The sequence below is a fragment of the Myiozetetes cayanensis genome, unplaced genomic scaffold (genome assembly GCF_022539395.1).
Source record: "Myiozetetes cayanensis isolate MyiCay16 unplaced genomic scaffold, myiCay2020 scf7, whole genome shotgun sequence".
NCBI classification, from domain to species: domain Eukaryota; kingdom Metazoa; phylum Chordata; class Aves; order Passeriformes; family Tyrannidae; genus Myiozetetes; species Myiozetetes cayanensis.
The window spans coordinates 20,553,820-20,581,800 of NW_026087964.1; the positions used below are offsets into that span (position 1 = coordinate 20,553,820).

A 27,981-nucleotide genomic window follows, 5' to 3' on the forward strand; every position below is an offset into this window, starting at 1 on the left:
CGGCCCCGCCGCCCCCCGGCCCCGCGGCCCGAGCCCATGCCCGGCCCGGCGGAGGGGGCTGGCGGGGGGCCTGGGCAGGGGGACCCCCCGCCGGAGCACAGCGCTGGCGGCGCCCCTTCCCCACCCCAGCGGCCCCGCAGGTGTGTCTGGGCCGCGGCTCGGCCGGGCGGGTGAGGCGAGCGGGGCGTGCGGGCCCCGCCGGCGGGGCGGCCAGGGGGTCCCCCTGCCCTGCCCGGCGTGGGGCGAGCCCTGCCCGGCGTGGGCGAGGGGGGTGCCCGCAGCCCCAGGCAGCGCCCTCTGTCCCGCAGCGCCCCGAGGGGGCCGCGGGCGGAGCGGCCCGGCCGGGTACCGGTAGCGAGCCCCGCGGTCCCGGCCCAGGGAAGGCAATCTCGGAACGTTTTGCGTGTTTATACAAAGAAGTATCTTCCTCCCCCCCTTCCCCCCTCCCCTTTTTTTTTTTTTTAACTGCTGTATGTCTGTCCTGTGAGTGGACTTGAGCTGTTTTTCCTAAGTTAAGCAGAGCTGGGGAATGTTCTCGTGGCTGACTTCCTGACTGTCACTAACCTTCCATCCCCTCCAGATTAGCTGACTGAAGCTGGGGACAGCAGAGGCTTTGGAGTTCGGTGTCAGACAGCCGCAGTTGACATTAGGAAACGGACAGGGTCATGCGTGCCCACAGAGTTAGTAAGACAAAAACTATCGTGTATATATGGCTGTCAAGGATTTACTGTTTGTTGATGTGTGAGGAACCGTGTCCAGGGAGTGAGAAAAAGGTTAACTAAAACATCTTGTTCAAGAGCTTCCTCAGAGCATGAGCGTAAGGTCTTTGTTGTCTCTCACCCATGTTCTCTTCAGGTGCTCTTCCAGTGGATTTCCTGTGGGCTTAGTCTTAGATATGCTGGATACTTCAAACACAGAGCCTATCGGAGCAGCTGAGAGCTCTGCTCAGTCTGTGGGTGTAAAAAACATAGGAAGAAATGTGAATGCCTCCAGGCCTCCTACCTCACACTACCTGACCATAAAGCACTATAGTCCGATTTAGTTCCCCAGTCTCATCTCTGGTTTGCACTCTGCTATTTGAAATCTGCAGTCTTCTTTTCTTTGTTGCTATTGTTTGTATGTATGCGGATACAGTAACTTTTGTTACGGGACTTCATCTGCATCTGCAATTATAGGTGGTTTTGGAAGAGATATTTGTACATCCCTTTGCACAGATAAATTACACAAGAAGCCCCCTTTTGCCTTGGGATGCTACTGGTAATGCTTGTTGAACTGTTGTGCTTACCAGTGAGTAGTCCTGATTCATTGTCATCAGTTTAGTGGATTATGACTTGGAAGCAAAAGTGGGGAGAAACTTTGTCTGTTTTCTATGCTTTCACAACCAGTATCGTCCTGAGATAGGTGCTGTTTACCACATGAACTCTAGGTGTCATGGAGAACAGCTGCCCAGTAGCTGTTTACTAAATTTTAGATCATGGGTGTCTTTAAGTTCCCTTCTTCTGCATACCCTGTTATTACTCTAATTGTAAATTTCATCAAGCTTAAGGAAAACTGTGTGGAAGTATGTTGGCAGGAATTTGGAAACTTTATTGCCACAAGAAGTTTCTGCTTTGTAGGATGGAGTTGCACCTCTAGTTAGCCAGATCACTGAGAATATGTATATATTTTTAACATGGAATCACTGTGCTAAGACTGCTGGATTTGGGTCCAAATAAGATGGATTTAGCATGTGTATGACTCAGGAATATTATAAACTTTGATTTTATGTTTTTCTGTCCTCACATTATATCTCCATCTGCTTTAGTGACCCTGTAACACAACAGATTCCTGTTTCATTTGAAAAATTTCTTAATAAAAAGAATTACTTCTGAACTTTGAAGGCCGTTTTGGTTTAGTAGTGTGATGGCTTCCTTGGGACATTTAAAGGTTTTTTTCACATCAGCTGAGTAATCTGCTTGAGATCCAACTCATTTCTTCCATCTCTTTTATCTCTTTGCTGGGAAGCTCTTCTTCCCAGCTGAACTTCATATTAATCAAGCTTGGTGTACTCTGCTTGGCACAGTGTTCCGTAATCCAGGCAGCAATTCACAGTGTTGCAGCCATGCAGTCTATCTGCACAGGGCAGAACACTGTCATCTCATCGTTATTAGGGTGACATTTCTCTTTTGGAAAAGTATATTCATCACATCATCCTAATAGCAGTGTATCTGTGGCTCAGTGGCTCAGCAAAATCAGCTGTGGCAAAGAAGTCACAAAGAGTAATTGGGAAGTCTTCAAGTCTTTAAAGTCCTGACACCACAGACATAGTTCGCTTGCTACATATTCTAAACAGGAATATTTGTGTTCGTCTGGAGATGGGGTTCGATTTCCAGGTCCTTTTAGATGGTGTCCATGTTTCTGTGAAGTTGTATACAAGTTTGCTGGTGAAATTAGTGGAAAAGACCCTGATATGATTTTTTTCTTTTCTAAGCACAAAGAGTTTCAGTTTGGTTTAGGTAATCTGGTACTTTATTCTAGTGAAGAATAGTGTTTTCTTTTGATAACAGTTTGTTCTGTCTCAGTATAGCTTCATACAATTAATTTATGTTTGCTCCATGGATTCATCAGTGCTGCATCTAACACTAGGGATGTTGGAGCTTAGCTGCTTAGGAAACTGTTTGCCTGAAGCCTTTGTAAAGAAACGGGAAGAATTGCTTTGGTAGGGTTAGCGAGTCTTAGTTTTGGAGAGCAAATCTTGGGGAAGGAGAATGAGATGTGGCCTCCTCCAGGTGAGCTGCCAGAATTCAGGAAGGAACACTGGTCCATTGTCTGGAGCATGCTGGGCTGGTTGGACACTGACTTGTGCTGGTCTTGGAGAGGGGAGAAATGGGCTGAGTGTCACCCACATTCAGGAAGGGAGGAGTGCCGGCTCAGTATGGGGCACTTCATGGCTGCCTGCTGGAGAAGCAGCAGCTTGTGTTCCTTCTTTCCCCTCCAACTCTGTGCTGCCATCCGCTGCTGCCACTATGGTTTATTGTGATGGTGGGCAGGAAAGGGAAGACAAAAAAAGATGCTGAGCAAGTATGTCTGGCCTGGGGAGAAGAGGTATGTATTTTACCCTGAGAGGTGTTGGGGAGTGCAGGGAAAAAGCTTGAGAATAGTACTGAACTAAATTATGTAGCAAAAGGGAAGATCCTTTCCATTTGATCAGAGTATCTCTTTTCTTTTCTTTTCTTTTCTTTTCTTTTCTTTTCTTTTCTTTTCTTTTCTTTTCTTTTCTTTTCTTTTCTTTTCTTTTCTTTTCTTTTCTTTTCTTTTCTTTTCTTTTCTTTTCTTTTCTTTTCTTTTCTTTTCTTTTCTTTTCTTTTCTTTTCTTTTCTTTTCTTTTCTTTTCTTTTCTTTTCTCAGACTGGCAGAACCCCCAAATTCTGCTGTTTTGTGCTGTTAAACCTGAAATATTTATCAGCACTGAATCCATGCCTGACTTTTTGTGCTAAAGTTGCTAGGTTCCTATAGTTCTGTTATATTATTCTTCCCCAGACAGTAAGACTAGTTTGATTAAAAAAAAAAATTAATTCTATGTTTAAATCTGTTCTGGCTTAGCCCTCTTCTGAACACCTCCCAGTATTATCATAAAAGCGTGTTGTAACAACCAGAGCAAGTAGGGTAAATCCAATACTTTAAGTTGTGTTTTATGTGGGACTTTTTAACATGTCAACTAACACTGGGCCTTTTTACTTTTCTTTTTCTTGAAGCCCCATTCCACCTCTGGGGAAGGTAGCTTTTATTTTATTGTTTATGTAGGATGTGTAGAGAATTTAAGAAATTCACTTTGGGATTATGCAGAGTTGAATTACACCTTCAGAAACTCTCAGAATGGATTTCCTGCTTTTAAAATTCTGCTGTTCAGGTATTGTGTTAAATATGTAACACTTAGGCGATCTCTCTCCTCCACTTTTAAGAACAGATATGCAGGTTAGTGGACAAACATTTGGTATTCACTGCAACTCTTTTCAAGATGGTTCTTCTTTGGAAGATATGATGTCTGCTTTGAAATTTCAGTGGTGTCTTTCTTCTTAAAGGAGAATTCCTAATAAGAGATTCTATTCTGTCCGCGATAGTAAAGCTTCTTATTAGACACAGAGAATCAGATCTCCCTGTATAATCTATTTAGGATCATTTATTGTAAAGCACTGGCTTCTTTGAAATAAAGAACAGTCTTTGCACATGCATTGGTGAAAACAAATAAGGTAAGAAAACTCTTATAAATACTTCTCTATATACTGTAAGATGATAGATGTACACACATATAGGGGATACATGTTTTTGCAGGATTAGAACCTAAAAAAGAAAACAAGTTTTATTGAAAACCTGAAAATTAAGGGAAAAGTTTATTATAGCAAAATAAAATTCCATGATTCAGTGCAAACTTTTTTATTTTTGCAGAGGCAGCAGGATTGTGACTTGCACTTACACAGTCAGCAACTGGAAAAATGCCAGATTCTAAAAGTAACTTGGTGTCTTCATATAAGGATGTTAAAAATGATACGTCAGACTTGAATGAAATTAAAATTTCGGATGAAAAAGGATCTGTTGCAAAAAGGACAGTGACTCTGATTGAGAAGGATGGCTATCCCGACTCCGTATACATGAATGCAGCTAAGATTTTTCAAGGCATTCGTACTGAAAAGAGTAAGGATAGAATGCTGGTGCGGTACGGCAATAACTCAGAATCTCCCGTGCTGGCATTTCAAGATGAGCATTCCAGGCGTGTATCTTACGAACTGGCTTTCAGTGCTCTAAAATGTAAGTACAAAACTTTTCCAAGAATTGCCAGCAGAAATGATGCAGCAGGGAAAATGTGGGAAAGCAATATTTTCAGTGTCTGCCTGACAGCAGAGATCTGAGGAATTTTTTGTTAAACTGCAGGTTATTACTAGACTACTCATATCCCTCAAGTAGTTAAATATAGGTAAGTGTTATTAGCATTTTGTGAAATCAAACATTTAAAACCTATACTTTTTCATATAAAGGAATTATATAGAGTTGATACTCTTTGTGATTGAATTTTCCCTTAATTTTCATGACATTTAAACTCACAATGTAGTGATTTATAAGGTTTTCTTTTTCTTCCTGGAATTTTGTAGATTTCATAGCATGACTTGTCAATATTTTCTTTTTTTTGCAGATCAAGATCTTCTTGAAGAAATATTGTTAGATAGTGGTGTTTACCCATGCCAGTCAATAGTAAGTGAACGTTGTTGTGAGGAAATAAATTTTGTATTTTCTGCACTGATGTAATTAGAATCTTTCCTGAGGATTCTGCAACGTTCTTCAAAACAACCTTTGTTGTTTTGAACTGTATGACAGGCTCAGACTGAAATATTGCTGACTGTTTTAGGTAGTTGTCCAAAGCATCCCTCTCCAAAGTACTAGATATGTTGTTTGTGAGATTCTGTTGCACCTTACAACCCTTTGAAGGGAATCAAAACCTTCAAAGAAAGAAGGTGGGAGAGCGAACCATAATCTTTTTCTGCAGTGTAGTACTTGCTCAGTCAGATTGTCCATGTGCTTTCCTTTCCATCCGTGTCCCCTTGTGAGCAGGGAAAAAAAATCATTTATCCTTCCTGTCCTTGGGAGTTAGAAAGCGTGGAGTGAACCCCATCAGACAAAAAAATGCTTTGAATCCACATTTCATTTCCTGGGCAAACTGTACTGTATAGAAATATTGTACTGGCAAAAATTGCTCCAGGTTACTCTCTGAACATACTTTCCTGCTTTGACATGAAAAGAAATTCTAGACTTTACAGAGTAATTTGCTGTTCCTTCAATGGAAGGTCTTTGATGCCTTTGAAAACTGCAAGATGAACTTGAACTGATAGTATTTGTGGAGATTGATGTGAGCAGGCGAATGATTTAACACCTTTAGCTTGTTTTTGTAAGGAAGTAAGACTTACATGCTAACATTCCGTGTTTGGTGGTATTTTCCTAATAACTTGAGTTTTCTAAATAATTTTGGTCATATTTGTGAGAAGGTGAGCATCTTAGAAGGCATAATAACTGTAGGAATTTCATGGAAAGAGGTAGACAGTAGTAACAGAAGTGCTGTTAATTATTGTCTGTAAGCAGGTGATGCTCCTTGGTGTAAAAATTTAGACATGGAAGGAGATTTTACATAATTCCCAACAGCAGAACGGTTATTACAGTTGAGCTTATGGGTTACTACATATGGAAGAATCCCACAAGAAATGAATTGTAGACAAGAAGTTTTTGTTAGCTTTGCTACTCAGTTCCTTAATGAGGAGAAAACAATTCCAATTTTTCAATTCTGATAACGTTAGAAGATGTTAAAATGTAGTGTTTTATCTGTGTGTGGAGAATGTTTTTAATTTTGGTAAGCTAAATAACTTACAAGATGTGTATTTTGAGTTTTTAGAAAAAACAATCTTCAGTGTTTTATTAGCTCTCCATACAGAATTACTTTTTTATTCTTACAAATAAGCATTTCACTGGAGTTTTTAATGCCTCTTACACGGGAGACTACTGTTTGATATGGATCTTTTTGCAGAAGTAAGGCACACTTTGTGTCACTTTGGCTATCCAGCTGCTTTTCTGTTGCAGCCAGATGAGTTAACCAGCTTGCTTGTTGTGATGCTTTATGACCTGCAAGACCGAAAGTTTGAAGCACGAAAGATTTTTGACCAAGAGAAACCTGTAGAAGAAGTTCAGGAAATAGGGCATTATCTATACAGGTATATGTGCAAAGAGCTTTCTTTGTAGATATATATTAGCAAAAATGCAGATTTGTATAACATGTACCTTTTAAAAATAATTATTAAGCATGTCTTCTATTTTCAAATTTTGTGGACTTTATTTTTAATGAGAAACTAGTTTGAAGGGAAACTTTCATATATATATACACACACATATATATATAGTTAAGAAAAATACAGCTAACAAACCATCCTTATATTATGGATTATTTTACTAGCATCTTATCTTATTTTTGATGTTGTTGAAACTCTTTTCATACAATTTTAGGAGAGAAATTAAATATTCAGTAAACGTTCATAAATATGAGTGTAATAGAATCACGAGGCCATGGAATGGAATAACATCCATCTATTTAGCAACACTTCTATTATGGAACTTTATTTTACATACCCTTTTTTTTGTTCTAATTTTTAACAATAATAAATATTTAACAAACATTTTAATATTTATTATTTCTTTCATCAGTCAGTTGAGGAACTCTAAAGGCATTTATTAGACAAAATTGTGCTGTTGCTGGATTTAGAGTAACCCAAAAACTTACTGAATATCTTAAGTGCAAGGTATTTTTGGAGGACAGTAAGTAATATATCTCAAGTTGTTCACCAACAATTTTTATTTGCTTTAAATTATCATGTATCAAGAGCTTGTGGGAATAAAAGACTGGGAAAATTTTCTCTGACTTCTGGTTGCCATCGTACTTGTATTGGTGTTGTTTCTGTAGAACGGGTCAGCTTTCATCAAATGCTCATTCTGCACATGTATGTATTTACATTTTCAAACATTCAAATGAATCTCATTAATGTATTCCACAAATGGAAGTTCCAAAACATATTGGATTGGGGTTTTCTAAGCTGTTTGAAAAAGTGAATGCATTTGAGAGTCATCTGTCATAACTCCAGTCCCAGCTTCATTTAAATAAAATAATCTTAGCTGTGGACTTGCCTCTACCATTGTCTGGGATAGGAAATGTTCTTATTAAACTTGTGACTGTGTTTTTGTAGTTGTAAGACCAAATTGGCAGCTGCACTGGCACGATGTCGCATTAAATACGATGCTCTTTCAATTGAACACTTTGTACCAGAAACCATATGGAAGCAGGAGCAAAGGGTTTCTGCTTTACCTTTCTGTGTTTGGATAAACACATTTAAAATCAGGTAAGGACTTTAAAGTATCATCTGATATTGATGTTTTTACATATGGAGTGATAGAGTTTGCTCCATGCTTGTTTTAGAATTCCCAGGTTGTATTTTTACCAATAATTTTAAATTCTTACAGGAAATTCTGATTAGTCCAGTTCCATTGTGTTATGTTTGCTTGTAGTTTTTATATATTGCAGTAATGGTATTCATACCCTGTAACAAGGTTGTGAAACACTTTTTCTTACTATTTTGTTGCTTGTGTGGGTCTTTAACCAAATAAACAAGAAAATAAAAATTAAAAAAAATATGGGTGAGTGAACTTGATGACAAAAGAAATAAAAAAACACTTTAAAAAAATCTTATATTTTGTACACTACTTTATATAGTCTATACACCACTATAACTGGTGTTCCCAGTTCTGTACTAACTGACACATGAACCATACCAGATTATCCTGTTATCTGTTTTGTTAGACAGGTAATCCATTTTATAATGTTTTCAAGAATTTTGGTTTCCTACTCTGGTCTTGGACCAGTGTTTGGTGCTTAGAAGATAATGTGTCTTACTCTGGTTGTGACTTTGCAACCCTTAAATAAGACTGAATTAAAAGCTGCTGCATTCATCCCACATTTAATGTACCACATAAGGCTATGGCATGGTCTGAAATGGCATTTCAGCAAACAGGTGTTGCTACATATACCTTTAACTCTTTATGATATTTGAATTGCTAACCTCAGGAGTTATGCCTACATTACATTTACACAAGGATTCTTTCAGTTATCAACCATTAAAATCATTGGTGAGTTGGGCTAAATTGAAAGCAATTGAAAGAGCTAAAGCTTTTCAGCAGTAAATTTTCTTCAGTGTCTCCTGAGCACATGGACATTTCTGTTTTGATGCTTCGAATCATTCTCTGGAGACACATACATCTTTCTTAATTTATTTTGTCAGACTTATTAACTTAACTGTTTCAAACCAGAACTTATATGCCTAAAATATAGTAAGTTCCCCTCCTGCAGGCAGTATGGCATTGTATACCTATGTATGTATGCATATGTATGCACACACTAATAGAAGTAAAAAATTCATATAATCAATGTTGCTTAAGTAACTCTTGCATATTTAATGGTCAGAGTTGTATGTTAACAGCCTTGAAGATGTTATCAGCAATTTGGAGACGAAGGGACTCACAAAGGTTGAATCTGTGTCAGACTTTAACCATTATACGTATGCCGTGGACCAACATTGCCATGATGTATTGGTTTTTCCTTCCTCTCTTAAAGAAGAATTGCTTAATTTAGATCTTTTTGCAGATTGTAAACTCTTACTGCAGGTGAGTTGATGTCACCCTTGAGTCAGATGATCTGACTTTAGCAAACTAAAGTAATTGCTTTGCATTAGAATGAAGTTGTGTATTGTGTGACTATCCTATTAAATCAGTCAGGCGGCAACATACTCTCATAAGGTTTTGGTTATTTTTAGTAATTAGAAGGTTACAAACTCATTCACTTACTAAATATAGCATGCAAATGTCAATGCTTATCAGTGATAGGTACAATAAAGTTAGTAGAATGTTTTAAATTTATTCTTAAAACTGTTGACATTAAATATAAAAAGTGATCAGAGAGGCAGTCTCCTAAAAAATGTGAGGAAAGTTTCATGTATCTCCAAATGCTTTTCCCCAGTTAGCAGATATTGGTGTGCTATTGTAGTATATTGTGAACTTAAAGTGGGTACATAAACAATGATGTGAACTTAAAGGTTTATCACTTTTTTCCCCCTCCTTCCATTTATCATCAGTGTTTGTCCAATTTGGTGCAAGACCTTGTACCTGTGGTCCGTATCTTTACTCCTTGCCATTTTAAGTAATCTGATGGAGATGATGTTTTCTCTTAATCACCAGTGGTATGAGACCATTTACTCCTTTTCAGTGGTCCCTGTGTTTTCTGCATTCCAGTCTGGCTCTGTGTTGTTCAAATTTCAGCAAAATTTTGATCTTTGATCTGTAATGATTGTCAAGAGCTATGGAATAATTTTGAATTTCTGTCTTAAGTTGCCTCTGAGAATGAATTCTGCCTGTTCTGAATTATGGCCTATGTTTGTTCTTTTCTGGCTGTTGCTAGGAGTTCTTCATCCCTCATGGGGATGATGTGCATTCTCTCTTTTCACCTATGGATATTATACTTTTTTAATGTATTATTTAGAATTAAGTTATTTAAATTTATTGAGTGACTGTTTTTGTACTTTATTTAATTCTGGATTAGCAGCTATCTCTGGTTAGTTTTTTCCTCCCTTCTTTCCCATTTCCTATGAAAACAATTAAATACTTTGCTTATTTGGAAAAGAAGGTTGGGATTCACAGAAATCAAAATAACTGGTTGTACTTAATTTTTTGTCATTGTTTTCCAGGATAAGTCTCGCAGCCTTGCTGTACACTCTGCACAGGCACTGTTGAATCCAGGTGATGACATTATAGTGGCTCACACAGGTTCCCATCTGACCATTGCCCATATGTCAGTGCTGACAAATCATGGCATGTCCACAATTTTTGTTTGTGGTGTGAAATCTTCAGCAAAAGAAGAAGAACTAAGGAATATTTTCAGTCACATGGGATGTGAAAGTAGGTGCTGAAACAGTTGGTATGCAAAAAGTGTTGTAATACAGATGTTTGTGACATCTGTAAATACAGCACAATTCTATCAGAATTCAGAGATGCCCTTTTGAAGACTTGTCGAGGGCAGTAACAACTTTTTTTTTTGTCACAAGGTGAACTGGCAGCTCTTCAGCTACAGTCCAGTTAACTGAAGGTTGCAGATTAACCATGTCATAAATGGAAGCTCCTGAAATGTCAAAATGAATTTTTCCATAGAAGTACTGACTGTATAGCAGTTGGTGTAGCTGGTAGCTGGGAACTTTGGGGTCCATTTATTTGGTGCTTTGGATGTTGCTTTCAGTCTGATTTTCAGCTGTTTGAGAGTGTTAATTCAAAACACATATACTTGTTCAGTTTATGTGGAGGACACGATCAGAACGGAATGCAACAAGACCCTGCAGACCCATCATCTGTCTTTTCAGTGGAAGATGCGGGTCTAGTTAGCCTTTCAGTTCACTGAAATCCATAGGTTATACTTTGGAGGATCTGGGTCTAGCAGGCTCTAGCTCTACTGAAATCTGTGTAACAACAGTCTCTTCACTTGTATCACCTGTAGGTGGGCTTGTTTGCATTGTATAACTGTTGAGTTCTTCCTTTATTTTGCAGATATTCAGTTGTTACATGAAGACTTTACTGAGCTTGAACCAACAGACCGAAGACTTCAAAAGGCAACAGTTATTTTGCTGCTGCCACAATGCTCTGGACTGGGTGTTGGCAATCCAATGGAGTTTATTTTAAGTGAACACAGAGGTAACTTTTGATACAGAAAAGCTCATGCTTTCTGGTAGAAATGAATAAATTCAAGTATTGTGGCCTAGACATTATAGGTACTTCAGTAAATTGTATAATTTTATTTAAAAACCCTTGTTTTAATTACTGTGAAACATATATTAACTTGCATAATTCTCTGTTTGCTTCAAGTTGGTAGTATGAAGCTTGAGGGTTATTTTGGGGAACAGAATGTATATATTTCTTTTTAAAGTAAAAAGACTATAGGTAGAAAATTTATTTCAATATACCAATACGCATATAATTTTCCATTTGCTTACATTCCTTTATTGACTGTTTGTATAATTCTGTTCACTGTACAATTTTCATTAAATAGAAGCAAATATGAGGCACCAGTAATTACAAGTAAAGAAGGAAAGCAAATAAATTAGGCACTCCTTGGTATTCTAATTTGTAAAACGTTCCTTCTAACTGCACTAATAACAACCACGTCTGTTTCTGCAAACAATTGAATTTTAAGACACCGAGTTGCAATACTAAATTTACAACTCTCTGCTTCTAGATGCAGGATTGCTACGAGACCTTTTCCAGGGATTTGTGTCTGAGGATAAACTCAGTATTCTTGCTGAAAGGCAGCTTAATGAGTTGATTCATGCACTGAAATGTAAGTGTGCTAGTTCTCCAGTTTCTGGGAGGACCTTGTACTATCAATTCCATTGTACTATCACCAGTTTTTATATAGTTAAAAATACATGGATTACTCTATTAATTAAGCATGTAACCTAAACCCCTGAATAATGTTCAGCTCCAGTCTGAAGGTGTTTCTGTGTCCTAGTGTTCACCAGACATTAACAAATAGTCTTCAGCATTGTGTAGAGAACTGGCTTATGGCTTAGTCACACTCTGATTTGGAAATGCTGCAAATGCAGTCAGACTCCATCTGCATGCTGCCACTTTCTTCCCCTCTCCTTTTGTAGCTGTGTGAAAAGATGGATACAGCTTTGAATTTGTGCTGTGATCTGCAAATATTTAACATTTTAATTATTAAAAACCAGTAGAGATTGCATACTAATGTGTGCGGGAGGATATTTTTATTGGTAAAAGTGACATCCAGGCATAACTTTTGTGATGCTTTCAGTCCTTACCAAGCCACTGTCTGTACGAAGAACCTGAACAGTAGAAAATTTGTTTTGTTTTGTAGTTAACAAAGTACAAGCTATTGTTTACTGCACTTGTTCAGTTTACCCTCAAGAAAACGAACTAGTAGTGAAAAAAGCACTGGAATCTGGAGTGGAAGGAGATAAAGTACAACCATATAGGTATGGAATGAGTAGTTTTATCTATGGAAAAATTGAAGTATAACTTTAAATTGTAGCATAATTCTTGTCTCCTAGACTGATATGTGTCTTGCATTAAATTAATATTTACAAAGTTTTTGCTGCCTGTCATGCCATTCTTTCTGATGTTTATGAGAGCACTTAGCAGTATTCTATTGACTTTTTCATCTAATAGTTTTGTTCATCTGAAATTGAGATGGGAGGAAAGCATCACTGGTTGGAAATAACAAAAAGCCATTGCTTTTATTGTATCAGTATTCAGAGAATGAAGCTAGTTTAAGATAAAATGGAGACTTGAAGTCAAGGAACTTGCTAGCAGGCTCTCAACTTCTGACCTAGAATGATCAGCTTCAAAGGAAAAAGAAATTAAATCTTAAATTGTGAGAATAATATAGAAGAATAAGAACACTAGCTGTAGGATTGCTCATCCCTGTATTCAGATGAATGACTTGTGGGGAGGACGGGTTACATTAAGAGATCATCCTGTGCAATCATAACAAGTATATATGAAAAAAGTATGTGTTATGTATACTTTATAATATGTAGTTATGTGCAGTTAAAACTGTCAGCTGTCACTCCTGTCAGACAAAGAAATTGTTAAAAGGATGGTGAGTACTTTCTGGATTTTCCTTTCAGTCACAGTAGATAAATGCAAACAGTGGGCACTCGCACATAGATACAATAGATGATTACGAGATGCAGGTTAAGAGAGTGTATGTTGCCAAAACCACAGAAGAGTAATACTATGTTTTTAGACTTTATATTACCTTAGATGATGTTAATAAGCTGGCTATCGCAGGGAAAGGTACCGTGGCTTAAGATATCATTCAGTGTAATTAAATTTTGCATGATTACAATGGTAAATATTAACTGTGGCCAGTCCAAAGAATTTTGAAAAGTTGTATGTTATCCATAAGGTTAAGGCAAAGTGCAACAAAATGCATCTTTCTTGCAGTGCACTGATAAAAATTAGCCTGGTTGAATTTTTACATTAAGTGGAATGAAATCGGGGCTTGTCTCACCAGTGAGGCTAAGTTAGTCCAAAAGCATCTATGGCTCTTTGCTGAAACTGTGTTTTCCTTTGAAATTTTGTGGAGTCTGTCATGTCTTGATCTCTGTGCAGCTATTATGCTATGGGGAGAACCCAGGGAACTTTGGAATGAAATGGTCTCCAAATCAGTTGAATACACATAATACATAAATTCATAACAGAATTTGGATTAAAAAGAAAAGTTCTCAGAGCTTTAATTATTTTAGAAAAAATTCCCCCTTGTGTAAAACACCTCCCCTCCCCCCAAAGCCAAACCAAAATCTATTCAGTGTTTTGCAGAAGGATCATGAAACTTGTCAAACTACCAAATTACACTTTTACTTTCAAAGTAAGGCAATCTCAGATGTTCAGAAAGGGACAATAAAATTAAATTAGGATTTTGGCAGACCTGAGCAAATTTGTGACTGAAGACTGACTGAGCTCCATCAGTAACAATTTCAGAATGAGTTTCTCCTGCACAGTTCTCTCTACAGTAAAGCTGCTGGTAACCAGCATGAAGAGAATAGTAATAGAACACCAGAAATAAAATATATAGTGTGATTATGCTTAAGATGTCTTATATGGCTCAAGCCATTTAAGATGCATGTACTACTTACAACAATTCCTTTTACGCTTTTCTTAGAATTACTTAGAGAACCTACCTGAAACAATGCAGTGTAAAACAATGCAGTATAGAATGAAAAACCTGTTGCAGAATTACTAGCCCCAGTGTTTACAGTAGTGTCTTTGAGAGGCAAGTTACACTAATAAAACATCCTGTATGATCATCACAGGATTATTTTCCTTTTCCAATAAAATTGAGGGCTTTCAGGAAACTCTTACACCAGTTGTGCTTATGTGCATTATACCTTTTGGAATTACTCTGCAGTACTGGAGTAGTGCTGAACAAAATAAGGCTCTACTGGAGTTTGGGGTCATATGGCTGGTCTTGGGGCTGTGCAGTTGTAAGGGTGATTTTAAACATGTACCCACTGGCTAAGCTGAGCTTACCTTAAGGATGTGACAGTTTTATAGCAAAGGTTTCACCTTAAGTAGGGGTACACTTTGTGAACAGGTGTGTTTAGAGAGGAATCTAAACCACTCATGCATTTCTCTGTGGTGTATCAAATTGAGTTAATTTCTGCATCATTTTTCAGGGTCAGACCATCCATTGAAGGGATTCCTGGTAACAGTAATTTGTGTACATCAATAAAAATAATCACTTTTTTTTTTTTTTTATATTGAGTGAGCTGATGTAAAATGAAAAACCTCCTGTGTCACAGGACACATGATGTGAGGAGGATATGAGCCTTGTAGTCTGTTTTGTCAAGTTCCAAAGCACATAGAAAAAAATCCAGATTATGGTGGAAACTTGGAAACAAACAGTTTTGCAGACTTCCCATTAGAAATGAACTAGCCAGCCAAATCAGGATATTGCTTACAAATATTAAATGCATTTCTCCATAAGCATCTTTGAATGAAGCTCTGTCTCAAGAGGATTAATGGAACACTGAGGAGGGGCTCTATCTTATGTGAAGAGGAAGGGGGTTATAATTGCAAAAGGATATTTTGAGAGTGTTTTTTCTGTACTTAGGCCTCTTAGTACTAGTTTAGCAGCCTTATGAGCCAAGTCCCTGAGGCCTGTTTATAACAGCTAGGTGTTCCTGGAATATAAGGAAAATATGAGAAAAGTCTGGTTCTTCCTTCCCCACTAATGCACTGTCAAGCTGTAAAGCTGGAAAAACATCACTCAATTATTAAAAATATTTTTAGTTTAGCAAATTTTGCTAACCTAAGGTTTTTAGCTTAGATATATTATTTATTATGAGCATATACTATTAACTCAAAGTCAATATCTCTGCAATTTCTGAGCTGCTTAGTGTTTTCAGGTCATTCCCCAACTTCATGGACAACTTGATAACCCAGTAATTTCAGACCTGAGAAAGGACAAAGTTTTTTGTTATATTAATACATATTTATTATCTGGTGGTTAATATACTTAATAATTGGAAAAAATGGGAATTATTGAAAGAATGGAAAAACCCCATTGTTTCTAAAAAGGTGAATTCTTGTGCCTTTCTTGAATTGCAGTTGTTTAAAATTAAGATAAAGTTATGTCACTGAAAGGCATATTTGGAAATTACTTTTAGTGCATCCTTGTTTATTTCCTTTTATATCCTTAAATATTATTTTCTGGTATTTTGTTTATTTTTTACAGGCTTATTCCTCCTGTTTTTTCTACTTGCTCCAATTCAGAGGCTCCCACTGAAATTTTTTTCAAAATGGAGCCATCAGAAATTTCCAGTGGCTGTTTTGTAGCCGTTTTAGAAAGAGAGGTAAGCTAAGGAAGTTACCATTTAAAATCACTTTCACAGAAGATGACTACTGAAATTTTCCACAAAAGAATAAATGAAATTGAACATTTGAAATAAAATTCCTGGAGGCTCTGTAGTTGTCTCAAGACCAAAGGATAGGGAGCAGTTGAAATGTGCCACTTCTGGAATTTTGTGCTGAGCGCAGTTTTCTAACATGTGCCTGTTGTTCTGGAGCTGTTCGTGGTCAGAGCAGGCCCATGATCCAAGTCAGTGCCAGCAACATCAAGAGGATATATACTGTTCTCACACCTTGGAATGAAATATATAGGTTGATTAGACTCATGATAAATGGTGTCTAGTAAAGTTATTTGTTATATGTGTCACCGGGATTCAGATGAAGTCTTAAACCCTATGGGTGACACTATTATAATTTGAGTGAAATAGGTATGAATATGTTTGCTTCCCAAACTAAGGCATATGCAAATCTGCCTTGAAAGGCAGGGCGCTTTTGCTGAGTAAACAGAAAAATGTTGGCACAATTCCTGAGGAAAGGCCTTAAAGGGCTAGTTTGCATCTCTGAGCATCAACATTTTACTCTTGTGTCTGAGAAAAACAAGAATTTTTTAACCAAAAGAGGAAGAGGTGGGGGTGGGAGCAGCTAAGTAGAATTTCATTGCAAATTTATGACAGATCTCATTTGATCATTTGTGTTATTTTCTGTCATACTGTGATCACAGTGCTTGAAAGAACCTTGTCTCTTACGGAAAATTAGAAGAGAAGATTTTATTAAGAGTAAGAGAATCACACGTGAAAAGCCTTTAATGTACCTATTATTGACCTTCTTTTCAATAGAAAATATTTTCAGCTTGGCTCCCTGAGTTTTAGTTAATCATGCTGTGTACATCTGTTTACCACGTGTCTCCCCCCAGAGAAACAAGTACTTTTGTTTCAGGTAGTTAATTCGAATAATTTTTGTCAAATTCTAATGCATAGAAGCAATTGCTCCTATGGCCAATTTTTAGGTGATTTGGGAAATGAACATTCTCCATGAGGCAGAAAACACGTACTTACAATTTAAATTGAAATTTCTGGTTTATAGAAACCCTCTTCTTAGCAAGCTCTAAGCAGTTTCTTCCCCATTTTTTCTCTTTATATGCTTGGATGCTGAGCTGGTTCCTAGTTAATCAAGTCTGAGAATTCCTTACTTATGTATTATGAGGGAAGATTTTCATTATAGTGAAAATTCATATTTTCATATAGCGAAAGTTATTAATGTTTAATGTTACTGATAAAGTTTCTGTATTTTAGTAACTATTTCTGATACACACAAGCACACACATATGTTACGTATATGCACGTTATTACAGACACATTACACAGCAGGTCCTTGTGGGAGTGTGCTGGTTTCAGCTGGGGTAGGGTTAATTTTCTTCCCAGTGGCTGATGTGGGGCTGTGCTTTGCATTTGTGCTGAACACAGGGTTGATAACACAGAGGTGTTCCTGTTACTGCTGAGCAGGGCTAACACAGAGCCAAGGCCTTCTTTGCTTTTTGTACTGCCACGTTGGTGAGGAGGCTGGGGGTGCTTGGGAAATCGGGAGGAGACACAGCCGGGACAGGTGACCCAGACTGACCAAAGGCACATCCCGTACCATGACATCACGATCAGTATATAAGGTGGGGGGAAGAAGGAGGAAGTGGGGACATTTGGAGTGATGGCACTTGGCTTCCCAAGTAACCCCTGTCTTATGAACCCATGAGTTTTCTGGCTTTTACCCTTCTGATTGTCTCGCTGACCCTGCTGGTGGGGGAATGAGCGAGCTTGGTTGCTGATTGGGGTTAAGCCACAAGTCAGATATGCAGTGCAGAGGCTGGAATTGAGCTTCCCCTATTTGGGCTGGTGGAGAACAAAGTTTCTGAGGAGCAAATGCTCCGATTCTCATTACACAACAGTCACGTTCTTAATTTCATGAATAAATAGTTTGGTTAGCATTTATCACATGTGACTTAGGTCCTTCTGCTAGACTCCGCCACAGTTTTCTCATGGAATAAATTCTAAGCAGCTCTGTGTTGTGACTTAGATTCATTGTTGTTTCCTTTGAAATTTGCAGAAAGATTCTTCTAAAAAAGTGCCTACTAAAGACATTTTGGCTTATGCTGCAGAAAAAGGACTACTAGATAGCATTTCTGAAGGAAAACCAAAAGAAGAGAAAAAGCAGAAAGTAAAACGACGTAAACGTACCATTACTGGTACTGACAGAAAGCCAAAGGCTGCAGAGCCCCTTCACCATCAAACTGGAGCTCATGTTAAGGCCGAAGTTCCTGTGTCTAAAGCAGTCAGTGACACACAAGAAAAGCATGTGTGCAGAACAAAAGCAGTCAGTGACACACAAGAAAAGCATGTGTGCAGAACAAAAGCAGTCAGTAAAACACAACAAAAGCATGTGCCTCGAACAAAAGCAGCCAGTGACATACAACAAAAGCATGTGCCCAGAACAAAAGCAGTCAGTAAATCACAACAAAAGCATGTGCCCAGAACAAAAGCAGTCAGTAGTACACCCATACCTAAAGCAGTCCCCAATGTACCTGTGTCTAAAGCAGTCAGTAGCACACGACAGAAGAACGTGCACCAAACAAACGGCCACGTTCAGCTGAAGAAATCTGCCGACCCGATTCACACACAGCTGTGCCCGAAGCGCCAAAGCGCACATCTCATTCGTCCCCTCTGGACAAGGTGTCTGACAGACAGACACCTGCTCGAAGGGCAAGACGTAAAGGGGTTGTATTGAAGCCTGAGAAAATCACTTCGCCTCCAGAGCGATAACACCACAGGAAAGTTTGTAAGGAAACAAACTCAGGGTATCAAATCAACCATCACTTTCATAGCCAGACTGGAGCACAGGGTCCAAGTGGTTGAATATTTCCACCACCCCTGCCTAAAATGGTCAGACCAACTGTGCTTAGATATCTTTTACCATGGCTGTACAAACCTTCAAATTTGGCTCTTCCTTTATACAGAAGGTAAAGATTTCTGTATATTAATCAATACTCTTTGATTACAGTATATCTTTATGCAGGATAATCTTGCTGTGGAAAAGAGATATGTTATGGGCTATTAGTGTAGAAATATCCAGGTTAGATAGTAATTTTTAGTCCACTAATTACATTTTAAAGTGAATGGAGCTTAGCTGCCTAAGGCTGATCCACTGTTGCGAGGAGTGAGGTCAAAAAACTCTAATCTCTTGCTATATACTTTAAACTGACAAGTTAAATTGTACATCTGAACCCCCCATCACGGCCTAGATCTGTAAGAGTAATCAATTTCAAATGGACATTTTTTAAAAGTGAGACTGCGTTTTTTAAGTGGCTACTTTTCAAGTGCTAGGCACCATTTTTGCGAGTTTCCACTTTGATGCATGGAAAATAAGCTTTGCACAGTAAGCCTGCTACTTCACCTTTATTTCTAAAACTAGATGTGAACTTTTGTACAGGAAACTGGTTAAGCCCATGTACAGGCTTTCTAGTACTTACTCCCTTGGTTTCTACTCAGGTGTACTTTGAAATGTTAACAATAAAATATTCTCACGTTAAAAATGCTGAATTATCATCATAATGTAACATCAGACTATGTCATGGCTTACAATTGCTTCTGACTAATTCTTAACACAAGTAGTTCTTAGTTAAAAAGAGGTGCTACTGTCAAAACAACTTATTTTTATAAATGTTACTGTTAGTTAGCTGAATAATGACTGAACACAGAGTAGTTTGCCTGTCTTTGGAAATAGCCATGGGCTTCTAAGCTGCTCCCTCTTCCCAGCAAAGATAAAATAACTGGAAAATATCTACAGTTGTTTTATAATCTGAGCAGAGCATAAAGGGAGACACAAAGATACTTTTAACAATAATTCGATTTGTATTTAGAAGTGTTCTAAAAATGAAATAGACAGCATTGCAATATAGAAAGGCAAAGGTAACTGTGGCCCAGAAGAGAAATTTTCCTCTAGGCAACCATTTAAGATACTTGGCAAGAGTGTTGCCATGAGCAGCAACAAAATGTAGTACGGAATCTTAATTGATCTGACATGTGGGTCTGGATTTAGATAGATCCAGAGAAAATGTTTTAACATCTCTATTATTTCTCCACCCACACCAGTCAGTGCCACTGGATCAGCAGTACCTTTATAAGAAAGGATGTGAAAGATACTACACCAGCAGCAAAAACAACTGGCTCATGTCCATTGGATATTGTTGCTTCACTGGATCACTGACAATTTCTTACAGCATTTTAATCTGAGCCAGCTTTCCTAGGCAAAGACATCCCACACCTCCTGCGTATCCCTGTGAGCAATCCATGGTCCTTACCCAGTCCATTTACATGGTGAATTCGGCTCTTGTTTTTGAGAAAACCTCTAAGGATAGATTTAGACCTGTGCACGTGCAATGCTGTAGAACTGGAAAAGAAGAAATTCTTATTTCAAAACCATCTAGGAGGAGGAGAGATTCTACATGTTGGATAGTAGGAATGGACACTAAGAAGATTTTTTTTTTCTTCCAGTATGGTTGTTAAATGCTTAAAATAAACTTAATGATTCTGTGGTTAGAGAATGATTTTTTTCAAATCAAGATCTGTATCATTCATTAGTAAAGTTAAAATTACTTGTAAAAGAACATACATGTATGTGTCTGATGACAGAATTTCTGGGCCTCTTAATAATATATGTCATGATGTCCCACAATCAGCCTCACCTTGCTTTCAGGAATTTGCATTTTTTAAATGGTATGGAAACTAAACCAGTTAGAATCTTGATGTCTTACTAAGGATATCAGAGAGTGACTATTTTGACTCTGCAGATCAGCAGCTTTGTAAGCACTGAGTTCACTTGGTGGAAACATCTGGGACTGAGTCCAGATGGCTTGTAGATGCTTGTACATTAAGTTAACACTCAGTGACTTTTTACAGTAAAACTGTATCTTAAGTAACTGTTTTTCTGTAATCCAGTTGTTCATTTGTAATTTCCAGCTAGAAACTGTTGATTCAACTTTCCAGATGCAAAAGTCTCCATTGTACTGCTATTGCCTCTAAACCCACCTTCCCTTCCCTCAAGCACCATTTGGAACAAAAAATAATTTCCCAGTTTCATGGAGCAGTAACAGTTGAGACAATCACTTTATGCAGCTAAATTTATTCTCAGAACAGATTACATTTAAATGTGGAGAAGTGGCCAACAGCAGGGAAAATTGTCCTTTTCTGTGTCAGTCAGGTGCTTTATGTAAGACTGGGCTCTGCTAATAAACAGTGGATGTGTTTCCTTCTTTCTTACCGCTGTTGAACAAACCTGCTTTGGCTGACTGTACACACAAGCTGTAGCAATGCTTCAATTAACCTGCCCAGGAAAGGAGTAATGTGGTCGATGGTAATGCTGAGGCCATACTCGCTGTTGAAATGAGAAAGTTCTCTTTTCCATGAGTGATATACTAAGAGGTTTAGATCTCTAGGTAAATGATCTATGAAATGCTTGATACATTTAGAAAGAAAGAGATGTAGAACTCTCAGTGACACAGAACTGATTAAGCTATTATATACTCCATAGTTTTTGCTCCTCTGTCTCAAAAGGGCATATTACCTCTGTAGGTACACGTGACTCTGCACAGGAAGTATATCACTAAAACCTCGTTTTACTGTGAATGGGTTCTATGCCCTTCCAAGCAATTTTTGTTATTCCCATTTAACCACCCTGTAGGTGGCCTCTGTAGCCTTACATCTCTCACAGCCCCCCTTGCTCCCCTTTAAATGAAACAGTTAAGGGGCTTAAATAAAACCTTCAGCCAGCACTGCAGATTTCAAAAGAAAGGCTTTTATCTCTTAGTCATTGACTGTGAAAATAAATTTCCTTGCTTCTGCAAGGGAGTGCATTAATGACATGACTGACTGACACGTGATACTTACCTCTAACTTAGTACTTGCATTGAAAAAAATGAAGAAATTACCTTTGCTTTACATGATTTTTCTACAGATTTCAATAAAAATGTGACTACAAATAATTACAAAGCCTGCCTTTTTTAGGCAACTTATAGTATACAGAGTGGAGAATGTTACAAGAGCACATCTGGTAAAGACAATACATCAACATAATAATGCAGGATATTTCAGTAAAAATAGAATAAATAAAATAAAAATATTTTAAGCTGTATTTAACAGGTTAAGTTAGAATATGGCATCAGACATACAAGGCATAGTGAACATGGCTGCCAGTCTACAGAATCACTAGGTATTATAAAAAATGCATAGATAACTGAAGGGTCGCTATAACATCAACTAGAACAGTGGCAGTTGCTCAAACACACACACCCCATACATACTTTTTTGGCCATGGTAAAAAGAGTGTCTGAATATATTGTTTAACAAAAGATAATGGGCTTTGCAATATTAGGCTCCGACTCTGCAAACACCTGGATGTATATTAAATCTTTTGGAGAATGAGAAGCTCTACTGAAGCAAAAAGGCCACATATAGTCAGACCATTAAGCACACTACTTAAATACTTGCAAAATCAACAACATTTTGTTAACAGGCACAAACCTCCTAAAACAAACATTGGTAAGTGAAGCACAGCTTTTCTAATACCCTTCCATCTTCTCAGCCCTTCCTGCAATTGCACACATTGCTACTGAAAGCTAACCAGATGTTTATAGCCTTGACAACACTGGTGCAGAACCTTCACACTGCTGTTCACTAAGTGTTGGTTTAGTTAAGAATCCAGATCTCTTCTGGGGAGAATCAGCACTGTGCAGGTGCACTGATGAAATTTAATTATACTGCTCAAAATTATTTCACTGTTGTACAACAGCTGCAAATCCCAAATCACGCTGTTCCCAGCTGGAACTTTAAAAAGACACTGTCAAAGTAATTTAAAATAAAATTGGAATCACTGGCACGATGCCAAAAAAGGAAACTTTTATCTCTTAACTTCACAAACGTACCTAAAGGTACAGTGTCAGCCACCACATTTTGAGGGCAGTCATCCCTGGAAGTGTTCAAGGTCAGGATGGATGGGGCTCAGCAACCCAGTCTAGTGGAAGGTGTCTTTGCCCATGGCAGGGAGGTTGGAACCAGATGAACTTTAAGGTCTCTTCCAACCCAACCAGTTCTGTGGTTCTCTGATAGGAAGTGAGTTTTTACACTGCCCCTAGCAGAGGTGACTGGGATCAATATTAGAAACTACAGAAGCAGGTGTGCAACCTTGGTTAAACCACTGGTACTGCTTAGGGGGAAGGGGGTTGTTTTCATCCCCTCACCTCCAGCTCTCCTGCATGCTCAGCACAAGCAGCTTCTCTTCCAGCTGTTTAAGCAATAGATCTGGAGCAAAGGAAACGGCAAGAATACGAGCCTTGAGAGGGGAAACAATTGCTTCAGTGCTTGAGGTACAGAGTCTTGGTCATGAAGAGATCTCACATGGGTGGAGGATCAACTCTTCAGAGGGTATTCTAGAGAGCTAAATGTAATCACCATAGTTGCATAGCTAGCCTTCACCTGACATTTGCTCACACATCATGCTGAGTTTAATGATTTTTCTGCATTTTTCAAAGCAGAAATTTCTGGAATCGTCATTCTTTCCTGTTGTGTTCCTAAGTTACTTAGCCCAGGTGTTGTCACTAATTTCTTTAAACAAGGAAATAAAAAAGAAAGTTGTTTGTTTGTAACAGTCTCTTGCATAGTAAAATAAAAAAGGAGTTATTGTAAAATTGCCAGTGTTCCTTTATCTTTGCAGTATGACCAGATTTGCAGACTTGGGAGACAGTTACAGTTTGGAACTTATCTATAAATGGAGTAAAACATTTTTAACACTGGTTAAAAATACCTTTAATGTTCCATGTCCGAAGTGTGTACCAATCTGCAGGTCTAGACAGAAGATGGCAAAAGGGAAAGACTGAAGATGCATGACTGCATTTCAAAATTAGCCTGAGGTACAATTTTGAGGGCAATGCTGGGCTGATTTGTGAGGGTCTGCAGGTGTGTCAATCAAAGCAATCAGATGAAGCCTTTGGAGCAAAAGCATTGAAATCATGTTGTATCACCCGAAGCACTACCCTGTTAGAAAACAACTCTCTTCTAATTTTGTTACAAGAGCATTAAAAGTAAAATAAATTTCATGGAATTTTGTAAATAACAAGAAACATAATTGTTCTTTTTCCTGGCATGCTAAGTATTCAGCAGCAAACTCTAGGGGAAGGGGGAATTGTGCAACCAGACAAGGAATTGAACATTTCATCAAACTCTGGTATGGAAAAGGTATGGAATAGCTTAGCCTCTAGAACAGTTTTAAGACAATAAAATCACTATTTCTTACTTAGTCCTGATTGTTTTGAGCCCTGCATGAAACAAATGGTATTTCTGATGAATAAATGACAGATTTAGGAGAATAAATTTAACAGCCAACAGTTTCATTTGTATGTTTACAGCTGAAAAGCTTCAGTGGATCAGCAACTCAATTACTAAAAACATTTCTGGATTTTTCCTCATTGATTTGGTTTTAAACACGATTCTTCTCTAAGACCATAACGTGTAACCAAAAGATGAAATAATTACACCATGATTCCAAAGCATGTCAAGGAGACGTTAAAGTGGTTGCTAGACCAATGCGGACAAACAACTTAAAACTAACAGGTGTAGTTCTGTAAAAAACAAAACTTGTTATTTAATCTACAGTAATTCAATAGTAGCTAATACTTGGTACCCATTCCAGTGTTGAAAACACAGCGAAGTGCTGTAGGATTTAAGATTGGTTTGTGACAAATCCAGCTCAATAAGGTGAAATTTTAACTCATCATTCACTCCACGGACTTTAGCATGAGTTCACTGGGAGGGACATGGCCATATTCTCTTTTTTTTTTTTGTGAGTTTAGGTAATGTTCATGTATTTACAATCAAACAAACCTTCCATTGCCCATGATGTAACTCACTGACAGCAAAAAAATTATTCATGCTTCTTTTCATATCAGACGATGGTGGCAAGAATGAGAGAACATGCTTGTCTAACATTGTTTTGATAAGGGTAAATTCTCTGAAGACAAAGCATCAGCAACTGAAATGGAAGGCCAGATATCGTCAGTTCATTTTCCTTAGTGTAGCTACTGTTATCTTCAGTTATACGTCAGGAGAATCTTCTCTCTTGCGCAGCTATGGCATCTCGGGGACTGGACGTTTCTGTTTCAAAGTGTCAATGAGAGACAACACTCCTCTTTTTACGTTAGTTGTAACTCTTCTAGTCACCGAGTCTGCAGGAGGTGGGGGTGGTCGAACTTTCTGTGAAGGAGGTCTGGCTACTAAGCACTTCTGATACCGTAACTGCAACAAAGCAAAACCATTCTGCAATCAACACTCTATTCAGTAATTTCACAGAGCATTTCAAATACACTCTTAGTACTTTCTCATTAAATATAGCCAAACCTCTGTTTTGGCTGTGACAGAAAGCTTAGCTGAAGTTAATGGAACGTTGGTCTGTCCATGTGTGGGCAGAAGCTGTTCATTAGCACACAATAGATACTGCATCATATAAACAGCCATTTGAAAACCGAAAAATAAGTTTTCTGGGTTCAGCTACTCTGGAACAAGGATTATTTTCACTATATTGCCAGTGGATTGTATAACAATTGTGTAGCGAAAGAAAAAATTTCTAACTTACACAGACATTGAAGAAGTTAGGTGGGAAGATGATTAAAGGGGCATTGTTCACTAAACTGGCATTTCAAACTTTAAATGTTTGGACTTTAATTGATTAAATATATAATAATACCAATTCCTATTTTTATCTGGTTTTTCTTTTTCTGCCTTGAAATTATTATAATTGCAAATTTGGAAAGATGATTATTTATGGAGGCAGTGAAAAATCTAAGTGCTACTGGATGCCTTTGAAGAAGGCCACTTACCATACAAGCAGCCTGAACAGCTTCTGATACGTTGCCTGCATTTGGTTCACACCAAAAAACGTGGCACTCAAAATGCTGGTTTCCTGTATCCATAATGAAGGCGAATGTGTGAATGTCTTTGCCTACTCCCATGAAGGACAGGAACCGCACACGACACTCCACCATGACTTCCTCTTCATTCTGGTAACAAATCAAATGACCATTACTCTTGGATGTTCTGTGGAACTTCCAATTTTGATTAAATAGGAGGATATGCTGAAATAGTATTGTAATTCCTGATTTGTCTGCATATGCTCAGCGTGCTCAGGCCTGGGCTGGATCTCCTTCTAGGCTGTCACTGGAAAACCAACTGCTTGTTTTATGAAGAAACAAAACAACACAGCTATAGGGTGTCTAAAACATGCTCCCTTATCACTGGTTTGCTATAGAGATGCTGGTTTAGTACCTCATTAAAGGACACATATAAAAGACTTTCTTCAGAAGTTTCACTGTATTAATCTCTATGGAAAATGCTCTACATTTTCCTCAGTAACACAGATTTAAATATTACTCTTGGCTTCCATACTAAGAATGAAGTAAATACAGTTTGGAATTTAGGATTGTTACTTGGGGCTTAACCTACAACATTTTAGGCTCCAAATTCCTAGAAACTGAATTTAAGTATCTAATGAATACTTTTTATTTCTGAGAACATGCCTGGAATGGTAAAGAAAGCTGAAGCTGATACAAGAGTAAGAGCCTCTGCAGATTCCGGAAAGAAATAAAATGCAAAATGAGCAAATGAATTCCAGTGTAAATTAACTCTACTAACGTTTCCGTGTTCCGCTTTCAACACTCATGTTAAATGTGTTTTAAACAAGACAGTCTGCCTTACTCTTTCATTGATTACTGTGACAGTAGCATCAGCAACATTCATGGTAACTGCCATCCAGTCATCTTTGCTAGAGGAAGCCATTAGACTCTCAATGGCACTATTCAGAGTATCCATTCCTAAAAGAGAAGAAAATGCAAGAATGAAAAATAAAATATGTAAACAATAACAAAACTTCTTATCTTCACACTGTAGTACAGAAAACAGATTGTTGAAGACTCCTTATTAAAATTAATTTGATAATGGAAGTAAGTATTGTGAAGTTGTATTTCTTCATCTGCATAACCAAAACAGGTGTCTCTGGCTTATAAAAACCAGGGCGGCATCTTGTTTAGCTGACGCACCATTTCAGTTCTCTAGGGCCCTTCTCATTAGTAGCAGAGTTTATATTCAGAGAAAGCTGTAGAAAGAAACTTTGCCTTCCTGGCAGCTCCAAAATACCCTGGTTGCAAAACACATGTTCATATGATGCCCTGAATATTTGCTGTCTTCATGCCTGATTCATATGGCTGAAACACAAGAGTTGCTACCCTTCAAAAACCATGCATTTACCCTAGGCTAGCCAGAGTCCAGCTTTCAGAGCTTATGCAAGGTACCTTGGAAGACACTTAAGTGTTACATACCCACGGGTTTAGCTACAGGTAGCATGCCCAGGTACTGGACGTGGAACTTCTGTACCAGTTCTGTCTTTGGTGTTGGGAAATCTACTGCATGGGAACAAAAGTAATTTTCTGTTAATCAGCATTCACAGCAGGAAAAAACACTTTTATTTCATCAATAACATAAAACAGTTGACCCAGTAATTGTGCTCTGAAGGTATTGTATTGACTAAAACTGATTTTTACTTCTTCTAACAAGAGCAAGCCTCAATAATTTCTAAAGGAATTAGGAGTAAATTTTCACCAGCTGACGTTTGGTCTACACTAAGAATAAGGTCATGTTATATTGCTAGCATATTAAAAACCAGAAAATATAGATGAATGGGTTTTTGAGACATACAGACCTAAGTTTTACTAAAATAACTGTAAAATCTGGAATCTGCTTTCAATACCATCCTTGCTAATATGCTAAATACAGTCTCCAAGTAATCAATACTACTGTCTGAACAGTACACATTACACAGACCATTACCCATGTCGATGTAGGGATTACGAGTAAGATATTCAGTACAAACTGGTGGATCTAGAAGCACATAATGTCCTGTAAAGCTAACACCAGGTATGTTTGT

General features: G+C 37.9%; 2 protein-coding genes across 15 annotated transcripts in view; one reads left to right on the forward strand and one right to left on the reverse strand.

Annotated features, from left to right (window-relative positions):
• Positions 1-4,472: 4,472 nt before the first annotated feature.
• Positions 4,473-16,087, forward strand: NSUN7 (NOP2/Sun RNA methyltransferase family member 7). The gene is made up of 10 exons (XM_050338448.1): positions 4,473-4,785; positions 5,168-5,226; positions 6,601-6,731; positions 7,755-7,907; positions 9,042-9,225; positions 10,302-10,512; positions 11,152-11,295; positions 11,837-11,938; positions 12,476-12,593; positions 15,860-16,087. Exons 1-10 carry the CDS (start codon positions 4,473-4,475, stop codon positions 15,984-15,986), a joined length of 1,542 nt encoding a protein of 513 aa, XP_050194405.1. The 3' UTR covers positions 15,987-16,087.
• Positions 16,088-21,118: 5,031 nt separating this feature from the next.
• The window catches only part of APBB2 (amyloid beta precursor protein binding family B member 2), a 186,548-nt gene continuing 179,685 nt past the window's right edge, over positions 21,119-27,981 (reverse strand). For 12 of the 14 annotated variants that reach the window (XM_050338427.1, XM_050338436.1, XM_050338432.1 and 9 more), the window contains 4 exons: positions 27,377-27,460; positions 26,757-26,872; positions 25,883-26,062; positions 21,119-25,301 (listed from right to left, as the gene is read on the reverse strand). In XM_050338427.1, the coding sequence (XP_050194384.1) occupies positions 25,134-25,301; positions 25,883-26,062; positions 26,757-26,872; positions 27,377-27,460 (548 nt within the window). In that variant the 3' untranslated portion in view covers positions 21,119-25,133. The remainder of the gene's footprint in view (positions 25,302-25,882; positions 26,063-26,756; positions 26,873-27,376; positions 27,461-27,981) is intronic. The other 2 variants (XM_050338437.1, XM_050338429.1) reach the window with 1 other exon arrangement.

Coding starts and splice junctions, on each gene's coding strand:
- NSUN7 (XM_050338448.1), top strand. CDS start 4,473: ATGCCAGATTCTAAAAGTAACTTGGTGTCTTCATATAAGGATGTTAAA. Junction 7,908..9,041: donor ATAAACACATTTAAAATCAG/GTAAGGACTTTA, acceptor GTATGTTAACAG/CCTTGAAGATGTTATCAGCA. Junction 12,594..15,859: donor GATAAAGTACAACCATATAG/GTATGGAATGAG, acceptor TATTTTTTACAG/GCTTATTCCTCCTGTTTTTT.